General features: G+C 38.4%; 1 protein-coding gene across 3 annotated transcripts in view; it reads left to right on the top strand.

The window, feature by feature from the left end:
• The window catches only part of SOS2 (SOS Ras/Rho guanine nucleotide exchange factor 2), a 113,784-nt gene that overhangs the window by 40,473 nt on the left and 48,529 nt on the right, over window positions 1–24,782 (top strand). For 2 of the 3 annotated variants that reach the window (XM_077938030.1, NM_001260585.1), the window contains 4 exon segments: window positions 6,241–6,444; window positions 11,893–12,036; window positions 13,824–13,934; window positions 20,224–20,322. In XM_077938030.1, coding sequence (XP_077794156.1) covers window positions 6,241–6,444; window positions 11,893–12,036; window positions 13,824–13,934; window positions 20,224–20,322 — 558 coding nt within the window. 3 annotated transcript variants of the gene reach the window in all.

Here is a 24,782-nt window from a genome sequence, read left to right as displayed (position 1 = left end):
GAGGTATTCTAGCATATCAAAGATTGCTGAGAATTAGATGATCATAGGAAAGAACCATAGAATTTAAGTTCTAGTATATATGTCATTATTAAGGAAAATAGTATTTAAACTGGAAAAGTTGAACATATAAATGCTTAAGAAGGAAATTGATGTGTAGGCAAGGTAAAGGCCAGGCACAGTGCTTCACGCTTGTAATCCCAGCACTTTAGGAGGCTGAGGCAGGAGGATATATTGAGCCCAGGAGTTTGAGACCAGCCTGGGCAGCACAGCAAGACTTCATCTCTACAAAAAAATTTAGTAAAAGAAACAAAGAAAGAAAGGTGAGACACCCTGGAGAATATAGCAAGACCTCATCTCTACTAAAAATAAAAAAAAATATTAGCTGGGCATGGTGGTGCATCCAACTACTTGGAAGGCTGAGGTGGGAGGATTGCTTGAGCCTGAGAAATTGAGGCTGTAGTGAGCTATTGTGCCATTGGGCAATAGAGGACAAAAAAAAAAAAAAAAAAAAAAAGAATAAGAGGTCACAAAGCTGCTCTGAAGAAACTTAGTTCACCAGATCTAGATGTACTAGCAGTTGAATTCTGTATTTTCTTTTTAACCTATTGAATTATACTTTTTTTTTTCTGAAACAAACTCTTGCTCTCTCGACCGGGCTGGAGTATAATGGAGTGATGCTGGCTCACTGCAACCTCTGCCTCCTGGGTTCAAGCAGTTCTCCTGCCTCAGTCTCCTGCGTAGCTGGGATTACAGGCACCTGCCACACGCCTGGCTAATTTTTGTATTTTTAATAAAGACAGGGTTTTGCCGTGTTGGCCAGGCTGGTCTCGAACTCCTGACCTCAAGTGATCTGCCTGCCTTGGCCTCCCAAAGTGCTGGGATTACAGGCGTGAGCCACGCCTGGCCTTTTTTTTTTTTTTTTTTTAAAAGACAGAGTCTTGCTCTGTTGCCCAGGCTGGAGTGTAGTGGTACAATCTCTGCCCACTGCAACCTCTGCCTCCCGTGTTCAAGTGATTCTCCCACCTCAGCCTCCTGAGTAGCTGGGATTACAGGCACATGCCACCATGCCTGGCTAATTTTTTGTACTTTTAGTAGAGACAGGGTTTCGCCATGTTGGGCAGGCTGGTCTCAAACTCCTGACCTCAGGTGATCCATCCACCTTGGCCTCTAAAGTTCTGGGATTAGAGGCGTGAGCCACCCATGCCTGGCCAGAAAAATCTGAAGCTACCAGGAGTGGGGTATGAATATATTTTCTCTTTCATGGTAGTATTACTCCATCTGTTTCAAGAGCTAGCTCGCTCGCTCTCTCTCTTTTTTTTTTTTTTTTTGGTGACAAGGACTCACCTAAGCTGGAGTGTGGTGGTGTGAACATGGCTCACTGCAGCCTCAACCTCCAGGGCTCAAGTGATCCTCCTGCCTTAGCTTCCTTTGTAGCTGGGACCACAGGCTTGAACCAACACCATGCCTGGCTATGTTTAAAATTTTTTTGTAGAGGCTGGGTCTCTCTTTGTTACCCAGGCTGGTCTTGAACTCCTGGGCTCAACTAGTCCTTCCACTTCAACTTCCCAAAGTATTGGGATTGCAGATGTGAACCACTGCATCTAGCCTGACTCTACTTTATTGTTCATGCTATAAACATGACCAAAAAATGCTTTACATGTCTAATAGTTTATAAATACATATACTACATGTATGCTGTTTAAACAGTTATCTTTTGTGTATTTACCGTGTGTCAGGTGCTTTGGATTTTAAGACGAAAGCACTGTGTTTTATCTTTAGATGGTTACTATTTAGTAGGAGAAAAGATAGAACAGAAATTTTAATACAGTTGGCCCTCTGTATTCATGAGTTCTGTATCCATGGATTCAACCAGCCACAGATAAAAAATACTCAGGAAAAAGAAATTCTACAAAATTCCAAAAAAGCAAAACTTGAATTTGCTATGAGCTGAGTGCTACATTTAATCTATGTGAATGAAGTGACATGTGGGCATTGTATTAGATATTACAAGTAATCTAGAGATGATTTAAGTAGACAAGAGGATGTGTGTAGGTTATATGCAAATAGTATGTGATTTTATATAAGGAACTCGAGTATCTGAGGATTGTGGGGGTATGGGGTGGGTACTGGAACCAATCCCCTACAGACACCAAGGGATGACTTTATACATTAGGTGCTTCTACAGGAAAGAGAGAAAGTTGCTAATCAAGGGCTAATGCTAGTGGAAGAGATTCTGGTAGGGAGTCAGGGAGAGTTTGGAAAAGCTATCCAAAAAAATTGTATTTGAGCTAAGTGGTGAAAAAATGGGTAGAGATTGGTTAGGTGAATAAATGAGAGTTGGGAGGGAAGAGGAAGTAAGAGAAGACATTCTAGACAGAGGGAAATAGAGGGAACTGACCAGATGTAAGGGATATTTCTTAGTTAGAGTCAACAGGATTTGGGAACTGTTTGGATACAGGAGAGAAGTTGGAAAAGTGGTAAGTCTAAGGTGATGGACAAGTTTTCTAGTTATGAAGACCAAGTAGGTGATGCTGTTTATTAGTGATTCTGAGAGTGTACACATACAGGTTTTTTAAGACAGGCAGATATCTAGCGAGCCTTTGGTAACATTTGTCTAGGATCCGGAGAGATGCTGAGGCTACAGATAAACACTGAGGAGTCATTATCATCTAGATAGTAATTGGAAATCATTTAAGGGAATGAGCTCACTCTAAGGAATGATATACCATTCTGTCAGTGTAGCAGACATTTCAGACTGGTGACCTTCTAGTGAATAGGGTCTCCAGGTTTGTTTTTTAAATTTTTGAATTATTTGCCATCTATTTATATTTACAGATCTAAAAGTTGTACATAAAAATGTAAATCCCAGACTTTTCATGAAAAAAGAAAATCAGAATGCCTAACAGAAAATAGCTGGCACTGAGCGGCACACTTCCTCTTTAGGTGCGTGTACCTTACGGTTTGCCATAATTCCCACTGCTCCTTGTATATTATAATGTTACTTGCCTGACCCCTGTAGCATTTAAATTCAGGAACTTTGGTATTATGTGACCAAAAGAGTTTTAAGACTGGAACCGTGGAATGGGTGGTAGAGAAGGTAAGTCATAGAGAAGGAGGCCCCACTGACAGGATGGTATATCAGAAGCCAAGAAGAGAAAAATTGTTTGGGGGGGGGTTTATATGTGTTTTTTCTTATTTAGAGATAGGATCTCATTCTGTTACTCAGGCTGGAATGTGGTGGTACGATCTTAGCTCACTGCAGCTTCGAATTCCTGGGCTCAAGTGTTTCACCTCAGCCTTCAGAGTAGCTAGGACCGCAGGTGTCTACTACCATGCCTGGTTATTATTTTTTTTTTACTTTTGGTAGAGGCAGGATCTTGCTGTATTGGCCAGGCTGGTCTTGAATGCCTGGCCTCAAGTGATCCTCCTGCCTCAGCCTCCCAAAGTGCTGAGATTGTAAGCATGAGCCACCATGCCTCACCCTGAGAGTTAAGAGTTTTAAGAATTAGAGAATGGTCAGCTGTGTCAAAAACTAGAGAAAACAAGTAGGAAGACTAAAACACGCCATTAGATTTGACACTAGATCAATAGTGAGAGCAGTTTCAATATAGTAACGGGCTTGCTAAGTGAATGGGAGCAAGAAGTTATAGCTAGCAAGTATGGCCTACTCTAAAAGGGTCTCTGGTGGGGAAGTGAAGAGGGTGGTAGCTCTTCTGTGTGTTTTTATGTCTCATGCCTTCCTTTATTTTGCATGTCTGTTTGAAATCAGATTTCATCACCAAATTCCCTGTGTAGCCATACTGGTTTCTTTAAAGTTAAAAGTGGCTGGGAAGGGGGGATGATGGTCTTCAATGACAGGAAGGTGTATTGCATGAAGCAAGCATTGGGGAAGGGAGGGATTTGAGAGTGTCACAGAACATGAGATTAGGAAGGTGGGTTGGAGTTAAATTATGAATGGCCTTTATCCTAAAGAAGTTAGGATTTTATGTAGAAGGCAATGAAATCCAGTATCATTTTTATGTATCATTTATTTTTAGTAACATGATTTTAGAACTCGGGTTGGGAAGACTTGTGGCAGGCAGATCAAATTATGAAACTTGTGTATCCTTGTAAGAGATGGTGATTGTTTAGTAGAGTAATCTAAAGCCTGCAGTAAGATGGAGAGAGCTGACCAGATTTAAAAGATGCTTATAAGATATTTCTGAGTTAGATTCAAAAAGATTAGGAGGGCAGAGTTCCTGTTTACTTTATTAGCGTATTTTACCAACGTGTGATACAGTTTATGGTGATCAATAGATGTTTTTCAGAATGAACGAATGAATATCTGTTATAGTGTTGTCAGAATTTCCTCTCATCCCTTTGAAGTTTTTTTACTTTTTGGAGTTTCCTTTTCAGGGTATACCTTTTAGCTGAACTCTCTGAGTGCTTTTCAATCAGTTTTAAATATATAAATATATAATTAACTAGGTCTAATCATTTTTAAAAAAAACTATTATTAATTTTTAAATGTATGGTCACAGCCAGGCACGGTGGCTCACACCTGTAATCCCAGCACTTTGGGAGGCTGAGGTGGGTGGATCACTTGAAGTCAGGAGTTCAAGACAGCCTGGCCAAGAAGCCCTGTCTCTATTAAAAATAGAAAAAAAAATTAGCCAGGCATGGTGGCATGCACCAGTAATCCCAGCTACTCAGGAGGCTGAGGCAGGAGAATTGCTTGAACTTGGGAGGCAGAGGTTGCAGTGAGCCGAGATCACACCACTGCACTCCAGCCTGGGTGACAGAGACTCTGTCTCACCAAAATATATATATATTTCTGTTTCTGTTGATTTTTTTTTTTTTTTTTGAGACGGAGTCTCGCTCTGTCGCCCAGGCTGGAGTGCAGTGGCGCGATCTCGGCTCACTGCAAGCTCCGCCTCCCAGGTTCACGCCATTCTCCTGCCTCAGCCTCCCGAGTAGCTGGGACTACAGGCGCCCACAACCGCGCCCGGCTAATTTTTTGTATTTTTAGTAGAGACGGGGTTTCACCGTGGTCTCGATCTCCTGACCTTGTGATCCGCCCGCCTCGGCCTCCCAAAGTGCTGGGATTACAGGCGTGAGCCACCGCGCCCGGCTGTTTCTGTTGATTTACAGCTAGTTCTTGCCTGTTGGTTGACCTGAGTCTGTGGTAGCATCTTTACTATTTCTGAAAGAAGTGGTCGCTACAACAATTTAAGCATCTGTGGGATGTTTGGGTTTAGCAAGTGAACATAATAGCAGTGGTCATTGTAGTAAATGTGCATCAGAAATGCATCGCACTGATCTATCGTGTGCCTCTACCATAGTAGCATTTCACTTTTCTCCTTTTAACCCTACTTAAATATATACTATCATCCTTATACTATGGCAAGGAACTACTATGTTGAATTCCTACTATTTGCTAGACATAGTAGTATGCATTTTATATACATTACTACAGTGAATTACTCTTATCAGTTACATTTCACACATAAGGAATATGACTTTCAAAAGAATTAATGTGTTCATAATCATAGTCAAGTAGTGGCTGAACTGGGAGTTTTGGCTCAGATTATTGTTCCCCAAAAACAGGCTTTTTTTTTTTTTTTTGCTCTTTTGTGTGTGTGTGTGTGTGTGTGTATTATAGCACACATATATACACATACATATGCATATGTATTAGTACATATTTCACCATTAGTTCATATCTCCAGAAATATTTATTTTGCCATATTTTATTTGATTTTATTTGAACATTTCCCACCTTCAGTTTTCCTTTTATTCTAGGTTTTCTCATATAAATTTACTTATAATACGCACAACTCTTGTTGTTTCATAGTGTTGTGTGTGTGTGTGTGTGTGTATGTGTGTGTGAGATGGAGTCTTGCTCTGTCACCCAGACTGGAGTGCAGTGGCGTGATCATGACTCACTGCAGCCTTGACCTCCCAGGCTCAAGCAATCCTCCTGCCTCAGCCTCCCAAGTAGCTGGGATTAAAGCGCCCACCATGACGCCTGGCTAATTTTTTATATTTTTGGTCGAGACAGGGTTTCACCATGTCGGCTAGGCTGGCCTGGAACTCCTGACCTCAAGTGATCCTCCTGCCTCAACCTCCCAAAATCCCAGGGAGCTGGGATTACAGCTCCCAGCCCTGTTTAATAACGTATAGATTTCAAGTACTTTGAGGCAGTTTTTATGAAAATAAGGAAAATAAAACAAATCAACATTATTGATTTCTGTTTCTCAGGTTTTGATGGACATGTTTGATCAGGATGATATAGGCTTGGTTTCTCTCTGTGAAGATGAACCTAGTTCTTCCGGTGAATTAAACTACTATGATCTTGTCAGAACTGAAATCGCAGAAGAAAGACAGTATCTACGGGAATTAAATATGATCATAAAAGTGTTTCGAGAAGCCTTTCTTTCTGATAGAAAGCTGTTTAAACCTTCTGTAAGTACCTTTTTGGGTTTGAAATTCTGTGTACCCCCAAAAAAATAGCTTAAAATCATAAATAGTCACTTTTTTTTTTTGAGACAGAGTCTTGTTCTGTCGCCCAGGCTGGAGTGCAGTGGCGTGATCTCAGCTCGCACCACTGCAGCCTCCACCTCCTGGGTTCAAGCGATTTCTGCCTTAGCCTCCTGAGTAGCTGGGATTAGAGGCATGCATCACCACACCTGGCTAATTTTTTTTATATTTTTAGTAGAGATGGTGTTTCTCCATGTTGGCCAGGTTGGTCTCAAACTGCTGACCTCAAGTGATCCACCTGCCTTGGCCTCCCAAAGTGCTGGGATTACAGGCATGAGCCACTGCACCCAGCCCATAAATAGTAACTTTAAATACTTTATGAGTACATAAAAAATACTTTTATGTATTTGTGGGCTTTATAAACATGTGAATTGTTATAGTAATATAATAGGTACAGTGACAATGAAAATTAGGCACAAAATTAGAAAGATATTTATACTGGGGTGAAATCGTTTTCCTCTATGCGGTATCTGATATTTAGAGTCATTCATTTGGAGTTGGTGAAAAAGATGTATGGTCTAGGAAAGAAAGACCTCTGCATTTTTCTGTCTTTTGGTAAGTACCTTAAGGCAGTAGTTTAAAGTTTTAGTTTGAAGCTCAGAATATATGGGGTTAAAAAAAATAAAGTTTTAACAGTGGAACTTTTAAAAATAAAAGTTTATGCAGAATGCCATGTTTAACAAACAAAAAAGGTTTTTTTCTTTCTTTATCACATGATTTATTTTTCCATATCTGTATGTTTGGCCCACACTTTAAAAGTAATTAGTCTTGGCCAGGTGCAGTGGCTCGTGCCTGTAATCCCAGCTGTTTTGGGAACCTGAGGCAGGAGGATTGCTTGAGGCCAAGAATTTGAGACCAGCCTGGGTAACAGAGCAAGACCCAGTCTCTACAAAAAAATTTAAAACTTACCTGGGCATGGTGGCACGTGTCTGTAGTCCCAGCTGCTGGGGAGGCTGAAGTGAGAGGTTTGCTTGAGCCAGGAATTGGAGACTTCAGTGAGCCATGATCATGCCACTGCACTCCAGCCTGGGCAACAGAGTAAGACCTCAGCTCAAAAAAAGATACTTAACCTTTGTCTTATTTGTCTCTTACCTCCTAACTTCCTCCACAAAATAACTATAATGTGAGTAAATAACAGTGAACTCAGACACAGGTGGCTGAGTATTTAAAGTTAGGAACAGATTTAGCTTTTCTTTTTCTTTTCCAAAAGGATGAGTTTAAATGATAATTGGAAGTGTTTTAGTTGGCCATTAGGTTTTTTCTTTTGGATATATGTTTAGTTTAACAATGTTTATAATAATTCCCACTGGGAGTACTATCGTAAGTAGTCAGAACATTATGTTTTTCAAAGTACTGATCTATTTTATTTGATCCTTATAACAATCCTGAGGGATAGATTGGGCAGATATTATCATATCTACTTTACTTGTAAGAAGATTGACCTTATTACTATTTTTTTAAATATAGTTAGAGGTCTCGCTATGTTGTTCAGGGTGGTCTTGAACTCCTGGGCTTAAGCAATCTTCGTCCTCAGCCCCGCGAAGTGCTAAGATTACAGGCTTGAGCCACTGTGCCCAGCTGGAAATTAACATCTTAATCAAGTTAGTTATAGAGCTTGATCTTGAATGTGGCTTCTTTTCTACCACATTATAATTGGATTTTGTCTCTAGTGGTATGAAGAATAAAAACCTAATAAATGCTGGCAGCTATTGTTATCTTTGTCTTTTCTGTGTCCCATCCATTTTCATTCCTCAGGAATTAATTTTTATGGATCTCTTTTCACTGGATTAGTGCTGATATGACAGAAAATGTCTGTTTTAATACTAAAGGGTCAGATGGAAGAGAGAATCCCTTTTCTATCTCTGTATCTATTATAAATTTTTTAGCTTTAAGTAAAATATAAACTTTTGAGGTAAAGACTATCTAAAATCAGAGCATAGTACTCTACAAATGTTAAAGGAGTGAATGACTTAAAAATGATCTTAAGTGACTCCTTTTGCCCCGCGTCCTGTGTTTTCAAAAAGCTCGCATTTCTGGAAGGCCTAATATGTGCCAGGAGCATTTAACAGAAATCATCTAATTTAACCCTAAGAAGCTTACGAGCTGGGTATCATCAGACCAAATGTGTGACAATGGGCAAATTACTTAACTGCTCTATGCCTCTGTTTCCTCATTTGTAAAATGAGGATGATGATAATACCTATCTAATAAGGATATTAGGTTATTACATTTCAAGTGCTTAGAAGAGTGCCTAGAATATAATGTGCCCAAGAAATGTTAGCTGTCATTATTGTCCTTTTCATTCCTAATCCAAGGTCATTCATCTGGCATGTTGTAAAAGGGAAAAACAGTTTTTCTTCTCTAATCTTTTTTTTTTTTTTTTTTTTTTTTTTTTGAGATGGAGTCTTGCTCTGTTGTCCAGGCTGGAGTGCAGTGGTGCAATCCTGGCTCACTGCAACCTCTGCCTCCCGGGTTCAAGCGATTCTCCTGGCTTAGCCTCCCGAGTAGCTGAGATTACAGATGTGTGCCACCATGCTTGGCTAATTTTTGTACTTTTGGTAGAAATGGGGTTTTACCATGTTGGCCAGGCTGGTCTCAAAATCCTGACCTCAGGTGATCCGCCTCCCTTGGCCTCCCACAGTTCTGGGATTACAGGCGTAACCAACTAGGTGTCCTGTAATTCAGCTCAATTTTGACATTATTTACCTAGAAATAGTGTCAGATCTCACAGATTAAGGACTCAGTCCCAACACGACTGTCTCCTACTTCAGGCACCAGTTGAAAGTTCCAGGTTGTGAACCGTGCTCCAGACTGATCATTTATAAATTGGAGTTCCCATGACCCACTCCTTGGGTTCCATTAATTTGGTGGAACAGCTCACAGAAATCAGGGGAACACATTTACCAGTTTATTATGAAGGATTTTAAAAGGATACACATGAAGAGATGGACAGGACAAGGTATGGGGGCACAGAGTTTCCAAGCTCTCTCTGGGCAAGCCACCCTCCTAGCACCTCCACAAGGTCAGCAACCAGGAAGCTCATCAAGAATTTTTACGGAGCTTGATCTCTAGCTTCTTACCCCTGCTTTTTTTTTTTTTTTTTTTTTTTGAGACAGGGTCTGGCTGTGTTGCCCAGGCTTCAGTGCAGTGGCACCATCTTGGCTTACCATAAGTTCTGCTTCCTGGGCTCAAGCGATCCTCCAGCTTCAGCCTCCTGAGTAGCTGGGACTGCAGGCACACACCACCCCACCTGACTAATTTTTGATTTTTTGTAGAGACGGGGTTTTGCCATGTTTCCCAGGGTCTTTCCCCAACTTTTTATAGGTCAGTGGGTGGGGCTGAAAGTTGCAACCCTCTGATCCTTTTTCTTTTTTTCATGAGTCAGTTTGGTTTCAAGTAACCCTTCAATCCTCTAATCATCTGGTCTTTTTGGTGACTGGCCCTATCATGAAGTTATCTAGGGGCCCTACCGTAAGTAACCTCATTAACATAAACTCAGTATTTATCAAAGGGACTCATTATGAATAACAAAAGACATTATTATCACTCAGGATATTCTTAGCATTTTAGGGGCTCTAAGACAGGAACCAGGGACAAAGACCAAAAATATGTTTCATTTTATACCACATGTGGTAGAGCCAGCATCCAAGCTCAGGTCTGTCAGGTTCCAAAGCCCGTGATGTTTCCATTATAAGATGCCAGAATGTATAATAGTTGGCCATAACCTGGATGGTCAGTCATATGATATGTTTGTGTTCAAAGGTCTTGAACCTGTCTTATCCTAGATAATAGCTATGTGCCACATACGATGTTTTAGTCAGTGATAGACTATATATACCCATATATATGACGGTAATCCTGTAAGATTATACTGTATTTTTACTGTACCTTTTCTGTATGTAGAGATGTTTAGATACATAAATACTTACTATTGTGTTACAGTTACCTACAGTATTCCGTACAGTAACATGTTGTACAGGCTTGTAGCCTGGGAGCAACAGGCTATACCTATGTGGCCTAAGTGTTGTAGTATATCATCTAGTTTTGTGTAAGTACACGCCATGATATTTGCACAATGACAAAATCGCCTAACAGTGCATTTCTCAGAACATACCCCTGTGTTTAAGCAGTGCATGGCTGTAATTCACAGATGGGAGCTTGTATGAAATCTGTAATTCCTTCTCAGATCCAGGAGATGGCTTCCAAATTGTGAAACCAGATTGTAGCAGGATTAGGAGTTATCTTCATTCTCATCCCAGCTCTTATCATTAACCTATAAGACTATATAGCCTAAGCTATAAGTAAAACCTAGGGCTCTGTAAGACCTTGATCAAGTCTTTAAGCGACTTAGCCAGTTTTAAAACACTCAAAATGCCAGAATTCTTTAAGTAAAAAGTAGCTTAGAATCATCCACAGTAGGAGGTTTTAGATTTAACAAAACTATCTGGAATCTATATTTTGCAGTATTTTTACTGTCTGTTATCCAAGAGATTTTTAAAATTCTCTTCCTGTTCATGATTGATTTTTACTCTGTCTTGGAATATATTAGTCTGAGATTGAATGAAGATATACCCTTAACTCATATTGTTTGTTTTTTTTGTACAAGCAAATCTCTTTATTTCCAAAGACCTCTCCAACCCAAGTTAAAAGAATACACACTATGATTCCATCTTATATTAACATCAAGATGTACATGTTTGAAAATGGTTGGAATTTTATACTGGAATAATGCATACTAAACTATTAATAGTTTCTACCTCTGAGGGACGTGGGGGTAAGAGGGGCATGATAGTAAACATTCATATTTTGCTCTCTCTGTCTTGCGTTTGAATCTTTTGTAATGATAATACATTCACATATAATAACTTATATTTTTACAAAGAATGAGTTTTTGTAGAATGCAAGAACAAAATGCAAAAATTCTGCTATAGCTTGTTGACATTTAATGCAAATATATTGCTTTATATAATATGCGAATTGTTCAAAAGTGATAACAGCTTTAATCATGCTCCCAATAAAATATTTGCTAAATAAATTCTACAGTTTATTCCATAAATTTAAAAACATGTAGAAAACAATTACCACCCATAAATTAAATGATGTATTTGGTGCAGGGCTGGCAAGCCCCAAAGTTGGGGCTTAGCTTGGGACAGTTCTTGGCTTTGTCCAGGAAAGAAGCCAAAGGCATGGCAATGGTAGGAACCTCTGCTGAAGCGGCAGTGTACAACAGCAGCAGAAGTACTGTTTCTTGTGGAGCAGGGCTACTCCGTAGGCAGTGTGCCTAGAGTAGCCTGTATTGCTTTTTATATTTAGTAATTTTTAAGCAGAATTCTCAATCTCACATTTCTTAACCTTTCCTTCTGTTTTTTTCAGGATATTGAAAAGATTTTTAGTAATATTTCAGATATACATGAATTGACTGTGAAACTTTTAGGTTTGATTGAAGACACAGTTGAAATGACTGATGAAAGCAGTCCTCATCCCTTAGCTGGCAGCTGTTTTGAAGATTTGGCAGAAGTAAGTTTACAAAACTACTTTATATTCTCATTAAAGTCCTAAATGCTGTACTAAGAAATTTAGAGACAAGTCTTGGCAACATAGTGAGACCTCATTTCCATAAAAAAATAAAATAATTAGCCAGGCATGGTAGTGCCCATCTGTGGTCCCAGTGACTCAGGAGGCTGAGGTAGGAGGATTACTTGAGCCTGGTAGATCAAGCCCATGATGTGTCACTGAACTCCATCCTGGGTGACAGAGTGAGACCCTGTCTCCAAAAAAAAAAAAAATTTTATGAAAATTAGAAGATACCACTGGCCATTTTAAAAAGATATTTAAGATTTAACCGATAACAAAGTAAAATCACATTGCCTATATAGTGACACTTTCTTTATAGTGTATTTATGGCAATATTTATAGTAAAAGTTTATATACTCGAGTATTAATATTTGGATTTTTTTTTAAGTGGTAAGTATGTTCAAGATGAAGGAAGATACATTTTATTGACCATAGCTCTTTACCTTCTGTGGATTTTAAACTTAAAGTTGGAAAGAAGGTTTATATTATTTTAATGTTTTCCAAAGTAAAAATCTTTTTGTTGTCTTTTAAATGACTATAAAAATAATGTAGCTCATTGTAAAAATATTCAGAAAAATAGAGAGATATATAAATTGGATGAAAGTCACTTTATTTTATGATACCCATAGATAACTTATCCTTATATTTTTCTGTGCATACATGCAAACGTATGTGTGTTTGCAAAAATAGGATCCTACTATTTTATAACTTACTATTTTTACTCTGTGCATCATAAACATTGTCCATGTTAATGTATATACTTCAACACAATTTTTAAGTATAAATAATGTGATGTTATATGGAGACACCATAACATATTTTAACTATTATCCATAGGTTGTAGAGTTTTTTCTTTTCTTTCTTTTTTTTTTTTTTTTTTTGTTATTGTAAACAACACTGCAACAAACATGCTTGCACTATGCCTTGATATTCCAAACCTTTTTTTTTTTTTTTTTGAGACGGAGTCTCGCTCTGTCACCCAGGCTGGAGTGCAATGGCACAATCTTGTCTCACTGCAACCTCCGCCTCCCGGGTTCAAGCCATTCTCTTACCTCAGCTTCCTCAGTAGCTGGGATTACAGGCGCCTGACACCATGCCTGGCTAATTTTTTGTATTTTTGGTAGAGACAAGTGTTTCACTATGTTGGCCAGGCTGGCCTCAAACTCCTGAACTCATGATCCACCCACCTCGGCCTCCCAAAGTGCTGGGATTACGGACGTGAGCCGCTGCGCCCAGCCATATGTTCTAATCATTTTTAAGGATATATTCCTGCCAGTGGAATTTTAGTGCTAAAGACTAGGTATAGTTTTAGAACTTTGAAACGTTTTGCCACATTCACTTCCAGATAAGTTCCAGTGTATGTAAGCTTCCTTCTTTCTTCACCCTTTCCCTTCGCTAACTCTGGGTATTACCTTATTCTTTCTCTTTTTAATTCTTTTTTTCGAAATTTGTTTTGTTTTCATATCTGGTTCTGCAGATATACCATTCATTTTTGCCAGTCTAATGGGAAAAGAAATCTTTCTTTCTTCTCCTTCTCTTCTCTTTTTTCTTTTCATTTCTTTCTTTTCTTTTGAGATAGGGTCTCACTTTGTTGCTCAAGCTGGAATATAGTGGCACAATCATAGCTCACTATAACCTCGAACTCTTGGGATCAAGTGATAATCTGTACCATATTAGTAGAAAATATATTCTTTTAAACCTAATGCTTTTTCTCTTTTTTTAAAAAATAGGAGCAAGCATTTGATCCTTATGAAACATTATCACAGGACATTCTTTCACCAGAGTTTAATGAACATTTCAATAAATTGATGGCCAGACCTGCAGTTGCTCTACACTTTCAGGTAAACTTAAATTGAAGGGTTTTCTTTTTGTTTATAAAGCAAATCAATAAATATCTCACTATTTTATCCTTCAAATATTTGTAATTCTAGAATACTTTTAATCCTTCAAATCTTGTTCATTCTAAACCTATTTTAGTTTATCTTCTGTTTTCTCTCTGGAGTTCTATCTGTTCTTATTGTAGAAATCGTACAACATCACGAATACTGAATGACCAGAAGAATTTGGCACATACTAGATATGGGATGTAAAGATGAATCTGGCCGGGTGCAGTGGCTCGTGCCTGTAACCCCAGCATTTTGGGAGGCCGAGGCAAGTGGATCACTTGAGGTCAGGAATTTTAGACCAGCCTGGCCAACATGGTGAAACGCTGTCTCGACTAAAATTGCAAAAGTTAGCTGGACGTGGTGGCGGGCTCCTGTAATCCCAGCTACTCAGGAGGCTAAGGCAGGAGAATCACTTGAACCCGGAAGGCAGAGGTTGCAGTGAGCTGAGATCACGCCACTGCCCTCCAGTTTGGGTGGCATAGCGAGACTCCGTCTCAAAATAAAAAAATTAAAAAATAAAGATGAATCTGGAGTGTGATTTGAGGATTATGTTCCCTATAGGAGGAAGAATTGGAGAAATCTTAAAAAGTTGAGATAACCTCAACCTGCTATATACTCATACTGATTTTTCTATGAGGCCTACTATTTAAAGGAGATAAATACGGTATTGAGGGAGAGTATGCAAGTTAGTTGGTTCAGGAATACACTTAGATAAAATGAAAATACATGGAGAGATACACACAATAAAATTTTATTTTTACTATCTCAACACTAACAACAAAAGTTATGTTGGCTAGGTGATACTTGACTAAATGTGTAAAACTTCTACATCTAAACCGACTTTTCCAGCCGGGCGTGGTGGCTCACGCCTGTAATCCCAGCACTTTGGGAGGCCGAGGCGAGGCGGGTGGATCACGAGGTCAGGGGATCGAGACCATCCTGGCTAACACGGTGAAACCCCGTCTCTGCTAAAAATGCAAAAAATTGGGCGCCTGTAGTCCCAGCTACTCGGGAGGCTGAGACAGGAGAATGACACGAACCCGGGAGGCGGAACTTGCAGTGAGCCGAGATCACGCCACTGCACTCCAGCCTGGGCAATGAGCAAGACTCCATCTCAAAAAACAAAAACAAAAAAAGTTATGTTGGCATAGGTGATACTTGACTAAATGTATAAAACTTCTACATCTAAACTGACTTTTCCAGCCAGACATGGTGGCTTGTGCCTGTAATCACAGCACTTTGGGAGGCTAAGGTCAGAGGATTGCTTGGACCCAGGTGTTTGAGACCAGCCTGGGCAACATAGGGAGACCTCGTCTCTACAAAATATAAAAACTTAGCCGAGCGTGGTGGTATGCACCTGTGGCATGCAAAGAGAATTGCTTGATCCTGGGAGGTCAAGTCTGCAGTGAGTCATGATCATGCCTCTGCACCCCAGCCTTGGGTGCAGAGTGTGACCCAGTCTCAAAAAAAATAAAAATTAAAAATAAACTGACTTTTTTACCCCTTGACATTTGAATATGGTAAAATTTTTATTGTCCTAAAACAAGCAAGCTAACAAATGAACAAACCTTTCTTTAGTAGAATAAGTAACTAGAGTGAAGAAAGTTTTTTCATTTCCTCTCTCATTTTTTCTTTACAGCCAATTGTCTTTATGTTATTTTTTACCATTCTTTATGAAAACACTACCATGTATGTTTTAATCAGGATATAAATTGCCTTTGACAAGTAACTTAATTGCCAAATCCAGTAGATGCTTTTATTTCATACTTATGTCTGTAGTATTTGTTACTCCTCTTGTCTCTGGGTTCCTGTATACCTGAAGACTGGCCGTGATGGCTCATGCCTGTAATCCCAGCACTTTGGGAGGCTGAGGTGGGTGGATCACCTGAGGTCAGGAGTTCAAGACCAGTCTGGTCAACATGGCGAAACCCTGTCTCTACTAAAAAATGCAAAAATTAGCTGGGTGTGGTGGCAGGCATCTGTAATCCCAGCTACTCAGGAGGCTGAGGCAGGAGGCTTGAATCTGGGAGGCGGAGGTTGCAGAGAGCCGAGATCGTGCCACTACACTCCAGCCTAGGTATCAGAGCAAGACCCTGTACCCCCACCCAAAAAAAAAATATATATATACATATAGATAGATAGAGATACACACACACACACATAAGCCCAGTGTGGTGGTGCACACCTGTAGTTCCAGCTACTACAGAGGCTGAGGCAGGAGGATCACTTGGAGGCAGGAGAATCGCTTGAACCCAGGAGGTGGGGGTTGCAATGAGCCAAGATTGCACCATTGCGCTCAGGCCTGGGCTACAGAGTGAGACTCTGTCTCAAAAAAAAAAAAAAAAAAAAAAAAGAAAGAGAAAGAAATACCTGAGACTGGTTAATTTATAAAGAAAAGAGATTTAATTGGCTCAGAGTTCCACAGGCTCTACAGGAAGCATGGCTGGGGAGGCCTCAGGAAATTTACAGTCATGACGGAAGGCAAAACGGAAGTAGGCACGTCTTCACATGGCCAAAGCAGGAGGAAGGAGCAGGGAGGTGCCACACACTTCTAAACAACCAGATCTCCTGAGAACTCTATTACAAGAACAACATTAAAGGAAGAAATCCGCCCCCATGATCCAGTCACCTTCCACTAGGCCCCACCTCCAACATTGGGGATTACAGTTGAACATGAGATTTGTACGGGGACACAAATTCAAACCATATCAGCTCCTATGATACTACATGTTCCCAATTTTCATCTTCTCTGATTTCTTCTCAGTCTCTTAATTATAGCTATTATCCAACTTCTGTTATCAGCCCCTGTTTTTCTGTTCTTCTGTACTCTCCTTGGGTGACTTCATCCATATCTATATACTGGTGACTTCTTATTTGTATTTCCAGACCATCACTTTCTTTTAAGCACTCTGTATATATGTGTATGTGTCTATACACTTTCATATAACCAGCTGCTTTGAATTGATGCACTTGGATACCCTAAACGCACTTCAAATATGACATGTTTAAAACTGAAGTTACCATCTTCTCCCTGCCTTCTTTACTGTAAATTCCCATTATTTATTATCTTCCACTTCTCTACGCTCAAAAATTTGTTATCATGGAATAAAAATTATACTTAATTCTCAAAATTACTTCAAGAGAGGAATATTTTTAAAGTTAACTCATTTTCATATAAACCATAAAGTATGCATTAAATACACAGTCTATAAGAACTTTGGATACTCATTAAAAGCACTCACAACACATTCCTTGTTTCAGTCCTATTTTATTAGAAATTTTTGCTGTGGAATTTGAATGTTAAAGGGCCCAATTATTAATAAAGCTGTCACCCTAGATATTCAGTGAGATTGGAAGAGTTAGATGAAATCCTTTTTCAGGCCAAACCCACTTGTTTTAACTTTAAAAAAAATTCCGTGTAAGATAAAATAACGCTTCCTTAATAAAACTAAAAACAAAAAGCATCTTTAGAAGCTGTGTAGCATACTTTATTTATTTAGAGACAGTGCCTCACTCTGTTGCCCAGGCTGGAGTACAGTGGCACAATCTCAGTGCATTGCAATCTCCACCTCCCGGGTTCAAGCAATTCTCCTGCCTTAGTCTCTCGAGTAGCTGAGAGTACAAGTATGGACCACCACACCTGGCTAATTTTGGTATTTTTTGGTAGAGACAGAGTTGCACCATATTGGCTAGGGTGTTCTTTTGACCATGAGGCACCGTGCCTGGACTGTATAGCACACTTAAAAAAATAAGATTTGAAGTTAGAACTTAAGGCTTTGGGTCAATTAATAGTTTTTGTTTGTTTGTTTGTTTGAGACGGGATCTCGCTCTTTCACCCAGGCTGGAGTGCAGTGGCATCATCTTGGCTCACTGCAACCTCTGCCTCTTGGGTTTAAGCAGTCCTCCTGCCTCAGCTTCCTGAGTAGCTGGGACTACAGACGCATGCCACCACACCTGGTTAATTTTTGTATTTTTAGTAGAGACAGGGTTTCACCATGTTGGCCAGGCTGTACTCAAACTCTTAACATCAGGTAATCTGCCTGCCTCAGCCTCCCAAAGTGCTGGGATTACAGGTGTAAGCCATCATGCCCAGCCCCAATTAATAATTGTATTACCTTGAGCAATTCACTTAATCTCTGAGACTCAGTTTGCTCATTAGTAAAATGGTGATCATAATGATATATATCTCTTATAGTTATTAGGAAATTAAAGGGTAATATATATAAAGCATAAGCATAATGTTTGATGTGTATTAAATACTCAAATGTAGCTCCTATTATTGTCAGAGGACTCCTTACACTGTAAATACATGCTACAAAAATTTTATAATGCATTCTGTCAGCCATTGTAGTACAAATTAGCAAAACAGTTGATCTTGTAGACTAATTTTGAAGTTTCATATTGGTTTCATTTCAAGCACTATATATAAAATATCCAGAGTAATTCACTATATTAATTAGATTAATGCTGTCTTATTCAGGCTGCTCTAATAAAATATCATAAACTGGATGGCTTATAAACAATAGAAATTTATTTCTCACAGTTTGAGTTTGGAAAGTCCTATATCAAGAGGCTAACAGATATGGTGTCTAGTGAGGGTTTGCTCTTCTGGTTCATAGATGGTGCTTTCTTATTGTGTCCTCACATGGTGGATGGCACAAACAAGCTCCCTTAGGCCCCTTTTATAAGGGCACTAATCCTGTTCACAAGGGCTCTGCCCTCATATCCTAATCACCTCCTAAAGGCCCCACCTCTTAATACTGTTGCATTGGGGATTAGGTTTCAATATATGACTTTTGAGGGAACACAAACATGCAGATTATAACAAATGTCAAAATGAATTAATCTTTAAGAAAATTGGTGGCACTTTTTGTGTATCCTACTAAGAAGTTTGGTTACTGGGTAATATGTCTGTTGAACAGATTATAATTTAACTTTAACAAAATGTGAAAATTATGGGAATATTTTTGAAGATTTTTTGAAAGCAACCTACCAGATTCTTTCTCACATTATATATTGGTGTGGTTGGTATTTTTCTTATGGCAAGAAATACCAGTAAGTCAACTATATAGACGTTTAAAATTAACATGAGTTAAATCCATTATAAATTTTAGAAAACCATTTATTCTGCAGTAGTTTCCAAAACTGGGGTATACCTATCCCAAGCTATATACTAAGATTTTTCAGGATATGTAAAGGCACAGAGAGCTTTAAAGGAATCTATTTCTAGTCTTTGGAGCCGTTGTTTATGTTTTTTGCATTGTCTTTTCCAAATTCTCTTACTTGTTAACTTTTGCTGTATGTATTTCCCATTATGCATTGATCCAAGATGTGAAAACCTCTAGGGCACCAAACAGGAAAAAAAAAAAAAATATATTACCTCTATGGGAGAGTTCACTGAGTACAAAGCAAAAGAGTTTGCAAAAGAAGGTTATAGGGGGATGCTAGTAAAAATTCTTGGTAGCCAAAATGTCATATCTATCTATGTTATGTCGTATCTAGCTGCCTAAGAATTAAGACGTGATATGCTTATCACAAGGGTTTATATTAACCTTATTGTAAGTACTTTATCATCATTTAGGATAAAGAAGAGGAGAAACTTGTAAAGTTCTCATACCTTGATGTAATATGTTAGAAGCAGTTGTAGTTTCATCCAGAGGCTTCTAATCCTTCAGACCATGACATTAATATGTTCGTTTGAATTTAACAATAAAGTTTGACTTCTGACAAAGACTGGTGTTACTGTTTATTTTGACAGTGAAGATTGGCTTTGTCAATTAAGTCGTATGACAGACATTTTTCATAAATGAGCTAAATCTGAAATTTTATTCAATTATTGTTTGGTGAAATACATATAGATCACATTTACAGTATACAGCATCCCCTGAAATGCATCTTTTGTAACTATGTAAATTTAAAACATTTTAAAATTCTGCAAGAGGGTACATAGCTTCTCAGAATTCCTTTAGGGTATATGGAAGCCAAAACATAAGCTGTAGAGGATTATTGTGAAAGTTATTTTAGCCATATAAAAGAAAACGAATGTATATATTTCTCTAATAACTTGAGGAAAGGAAGAAAAGAACAACTTGATATACAGCACTTCAGTTTCAATATAGAACATGCATTCTGTTGTAGTTTTGATAAGTCTGTATCTCAAATTTTTAGTGGCCGTTTCTGTTAGGCACTGCTGTTGCATGTCCTTGATGTCAGAGACATACTGTGATATCTTTTTGCTTTGCAGTCTATTGCTGATGGCTTTAAAGAGGCAGTTCGTTATGTCCTTCCACGTCTTATGCTGGTGCCAGTGTATCACTGTTGGCACTATTTTGAGTTACTAAAGGTAAGATTTTATAACAGAATCTCAAAGTACTTATCTAATAGAAAAGTTTACTTTTTAAAATTAATGTTGGAGACACACATTATCAGTCTTTTAGTTCTTATTTTATGTAATTAATAACTTTTATATATAACATTGCTCTAAATTTCTATCTTGTTTATCTTATAAAAGAAATAACTTTTGAAGTTAATATTTTTTTTCTGTGCAGTGTTGTATTCTTCCTCTCTTAGCTGGGACCCAAGTAACACATTAAAAATATATGTATAACTTTACAAAAAAAGATTCTCTGCTCTATTTTAATTAACTAGCCAGCCACTAGTCCTGGTCACATTGGCTAAGAGGGTTTGGGAGGCTAGTGATTAATTGTTGGCAAAAGTAGCTGTGGTTTAGGATGAGTCAGGCCATTATAGTCAATGACCTGATCTTAAATGCAGACCTAGTAGCAGGGATTTTAAAAAAGCAATCATCCAGGTAAGGGAAAAGTTTTTTTTAAAATTATGTGGTCAAACCAGCATTTTTAAATGTTGGCAATGTTAGAGGGCAACTCTAAGACTAATGATAGGACTTCTAATAAGACATAAACTATATTTTTAAAAATTTAGGCATCCAAATATACATGTGGGGCTGCTTATATATTATTCATATGAAGCCTGCATATCTTTTGATGAGTTCTTTATGGATCCATTAGTATCCATGGAGACTTACACAATGAAGTTGCTCATCTATTTGTGGATAAAAGCTGGCTTCCTCCAGCATCAAATGCTGTGGGTAGTAGCACTCCATAAAAAAGAACATAAAAAAGAGATAAGTATTCATTAGAAGTAATCATATATATTCCTTGCCTAGATGCCTACAAGATACACATAGAATTATTCTGGCTTTTATGTTAATGTTACTACCGTGGATTAGATGGAAAAAGTTTTAACTATCTATCTAAACCAACGATGTGGTATCCTAAAGGAGAGGTACAAAATAATCAAGCAGAAAGATACTTTGCTTCTAAAGAGCAGTAAAAAAGTTGGAAGCTGGACATGGTGGCACAAGCCTGTAGTCCCACCTACTTGGGAGGCTGAGATAAGAGGATCACATGAGGTCAGGAGTTCAAGGCCAGCCTGAGCAACATAGTAAGACTCTGTCAAAGAAAAAAAAAGTTGAGAAAGAACATTTTACTGAGCAAGATATGTAGGAATTACAGTTGAGAAGGGGCCATAATCTGAAAGTAGACAGAAGTTCTTAGATGTTAGCTAGAGTCAGTGAAAATCAGTAGCAGTGATAGAGATAAATGAATGGATTGTCACCAGAAAATCTCCATCTCTCATATGCTTACTTTGGTAATCACTCCTACCTTTAAAAGATCAAGAGAAATTGTGTAAGGAATTAGAAATGGGAAAAGAAACACTCATTGATGAGTTCTCATGCTTGTCCAAAGGCAGCAGATATTCTTATTACTAGGTAGTAGTAATTTTGGGCTTCAAAGAATGAATAAAGAGAGCCAGGTGTGGTGGCTCATGCCTGTAATCCCAGCACTTTGGGAGTTCAAGGGGGAGCAAGTTACTTGAGGCTAGGAGTTCGAGACCAGTCTGGCCAACATGGTGAAATCATGTTTTTAGTATCTATTAAAAATACAAAAATTAGCCAGGCGTAGTGGCACATGCCTGTAATCCCAGCTACTCAGGGGGCAACAGAACGAGACTCCATCTCAAGAAAAAAAAAAAGAAAAGAAAAAAAGAATGAATAAAGAGAAACTACCCATGTCTGATCAATGAAACTGTAACCCTTAGAATAAATATGGAGTATACTCAGTTTTAATTAATGCACAGCAACAACAAGAACAAATGGAAATGTGGAATGGAAAGACAGGCCTTAGAAGAGATTAGAAATGGCAAAAGATTTGAATCACTTCACAAAACAGGATATCCAAAATGGCAGTAAACGTGTATTCAAACTCATTAAAAATCAAGGAAATGCAGTTAAAGCCACAGGATACCATTACATACACACCAGATTACAGAAATTTGAAAGTCTGAAAATATCCATAAACAGCAGCATAAGCCACCATGCCTGGCCTGTTTTTTTGTTTGTTTGTTTGTTTTTTAATAGTAGTCATCCTAATGGATATGAGGTGGTATCTCATTGTGGTTTTGATTTTAATTTTCTTAATGACTAGTGATCTTGAGTATCTTTTATGTGCTTCTTAACTATTTGTATATCATCTATTTTATTGTGGTGTTTTTGGGACAGGGTCTTGCTCTGTTACCCAGGCTGGAGTGCAGTGATACAGTCATGGCTTACTGCAGCCTTGACCTCCTGGGCTCAAACGACCCTAGTACAGTGAATTAGAGATAAATTGATAATTTATTGGAATTTCCCTTTTCTATGGGCACACATGTCCATAGTAGATGTAGCATTTGGTAGGAGTTTCAACAAAAGCAGGGTAAATATTTCAGTGAAGTCTCATACATAATTAAGAAAAAACTTACATGAAATATAAAATCTTGGACAGGATACACTTATAGACAACTAGGGATAATGATGAGTATCAGGTAGCAAGGAATATATTCTTCAGCTAGGTTCATAAGATATTACCCATTAAAGCCAGGCACAGCAGGTCACGCTTGTGATCCGAGCACTTTAGGAGGCCAAGGAAGGTGGATTGCTGGAGCTCAGGAATTTGAGACCAGCCTAGGTAACATGGCCAAACCCCATCTCTACAAAAAATTATCTGGGTGTGGTGGCACATGCCTGTAGTCCAAGCTACTAGGGGGTCGGAGGGTTAAAGCAGGAGGATCACTTGAACCCGGGACATTGAAGCTGCAGTAAGCCAAGATCGTGCCACTGCATTCCAGCCTAGTTGACAAAGTGAAACTTTGTCTCAAAGAAAAAGGAAAGATATTACCCATTAATAAACAATCACTTTTATTTTTAATTTTAAGCATACATAGCAAGGGTATCTTTTCTCTTTGACCTCTTTTCCAAAGTACACTCATTTCATTTTATTTCTTAAACTCAGTAGTTATCCAGTTTGTTTTCAACATAGAATCCATTTCAACTCAGTGGTCATCAGATTTAGACACAGACCAGTGTTATGCGTAGCTGTGTCTGGTGTCATTGTAGAGCGACAGGGTGTTAGTGTAGCAAAAAAGCAGAGACTTTGGGGTCAGAGCTCCTGGGTTTGGATACAAACTCTCTTATTTATGTTGGGCAAATTACTTAATTTCTCTGTGCCTCATTTCCTTCATCTGTAACATACGATAATAGTACCTTGTCTTACAGAGTTGTAATTAAAAGTTAAATAAGCTAATACATAAAAGAGGGTGCCCAGAGTAGAGCTCAAAAAACATTCATTATTGGTCTAAATACTTAACAAAATCATACAGTAGTCATTTATTCCAGTTACTACTGACAACCACCTAGTGGGTACACCTACCACGTGCAGGTAAACTAAAAAGGAATAAAACATGTCCCTAGGCATTAAGGTGTTCACAATTTAGTGAAGAAAATAGATGTCAAACAAATAATTACAATATTATAAGAGCCTAATAGAAGTAGTACTATGAGATCAATAAAGCAGGAGTTACTAGCTCTGCTTAGGAAAGTCAGAAAAAAAATCATATTAATTTTTCCTTTGTTTAGTAAAGTAAAAAAAAAAAAAACATTGGTTTTGGGTATATAGGGATTCGTCCTACTGAGAGAGAGCAAAGAGTGTGTGCGTGTGTGGGTATGTATGTGTGTGTGTGTCCTTATTTATTTGGGGGAGTCATGAAAGACAAATGCTGAGGAACTCTGCAGAGTAAAAGAGACAATAGAAACATGACACTTTAGTGCATCATGGACCAGTTCCTGTTTTGGGGGAAAATATTACCTTAAAGGATGTTATTAGAACAATTGGCAAAATTGGAATATACACTATAGATGAGATTACAGATTAATCAGTGTTAAATTTCCTGAAGTTGATCACTATACCGTGATTCTGTAAAACAAAATCCTTGTTGTAAGATGAACTATTAGAAACATTAAAGGAGTAAAGGAGAGTGATACTAGTTGAGAGTAATTTGTGATACATTTGACATTTCTTTATATTTCAAAAACTACTGCAAAACCATTCAGCGATAGTCCCCCTTCCTGTGCAAGGAACTGAATGGATAGTATCACAAACTACTGAAAAAACAGTCTGCACACACTGGCACACAGAATGATGAAGCATGTGACAGAATGTTAAAAATTGGTGATTCAGAGTATTACAGGAGTTATTTGTGTTACTTTTACTACAACTGTTCTATAAATTTGGTATTTCAAAAGAAAAAATTTAAGAGGGAAAAGGCATAATCAGAAGGCATCTTCAAGAGGAAGCATTTCAACTGTGTCCTAGCAGCTAAATTCACCAGGTGGATGAGGAGGTTAAAGACTGATATGTAGAAAGCTAACAGGGGCATGAAAGTGCATTACTTATTTGCACATAGTTC

Source organism: Macaca mulatta, chromosome 7 (assembly GCF_049350105.2).
Source record: "Macaca mulatta isolate MMU2019108-1 chromosome 7, T2T-MMU8v2.0, whole genome shotgun sequence".
Lineage (NCBI taxonomy): Eukaryota > Metazoa > Chordata > Mammalia > Primates > Cercopithecidae > Macaca > Macaca mulatta.
This window is presented reverse-complemented; position numbering and strand designations above follow the sequence as displayed.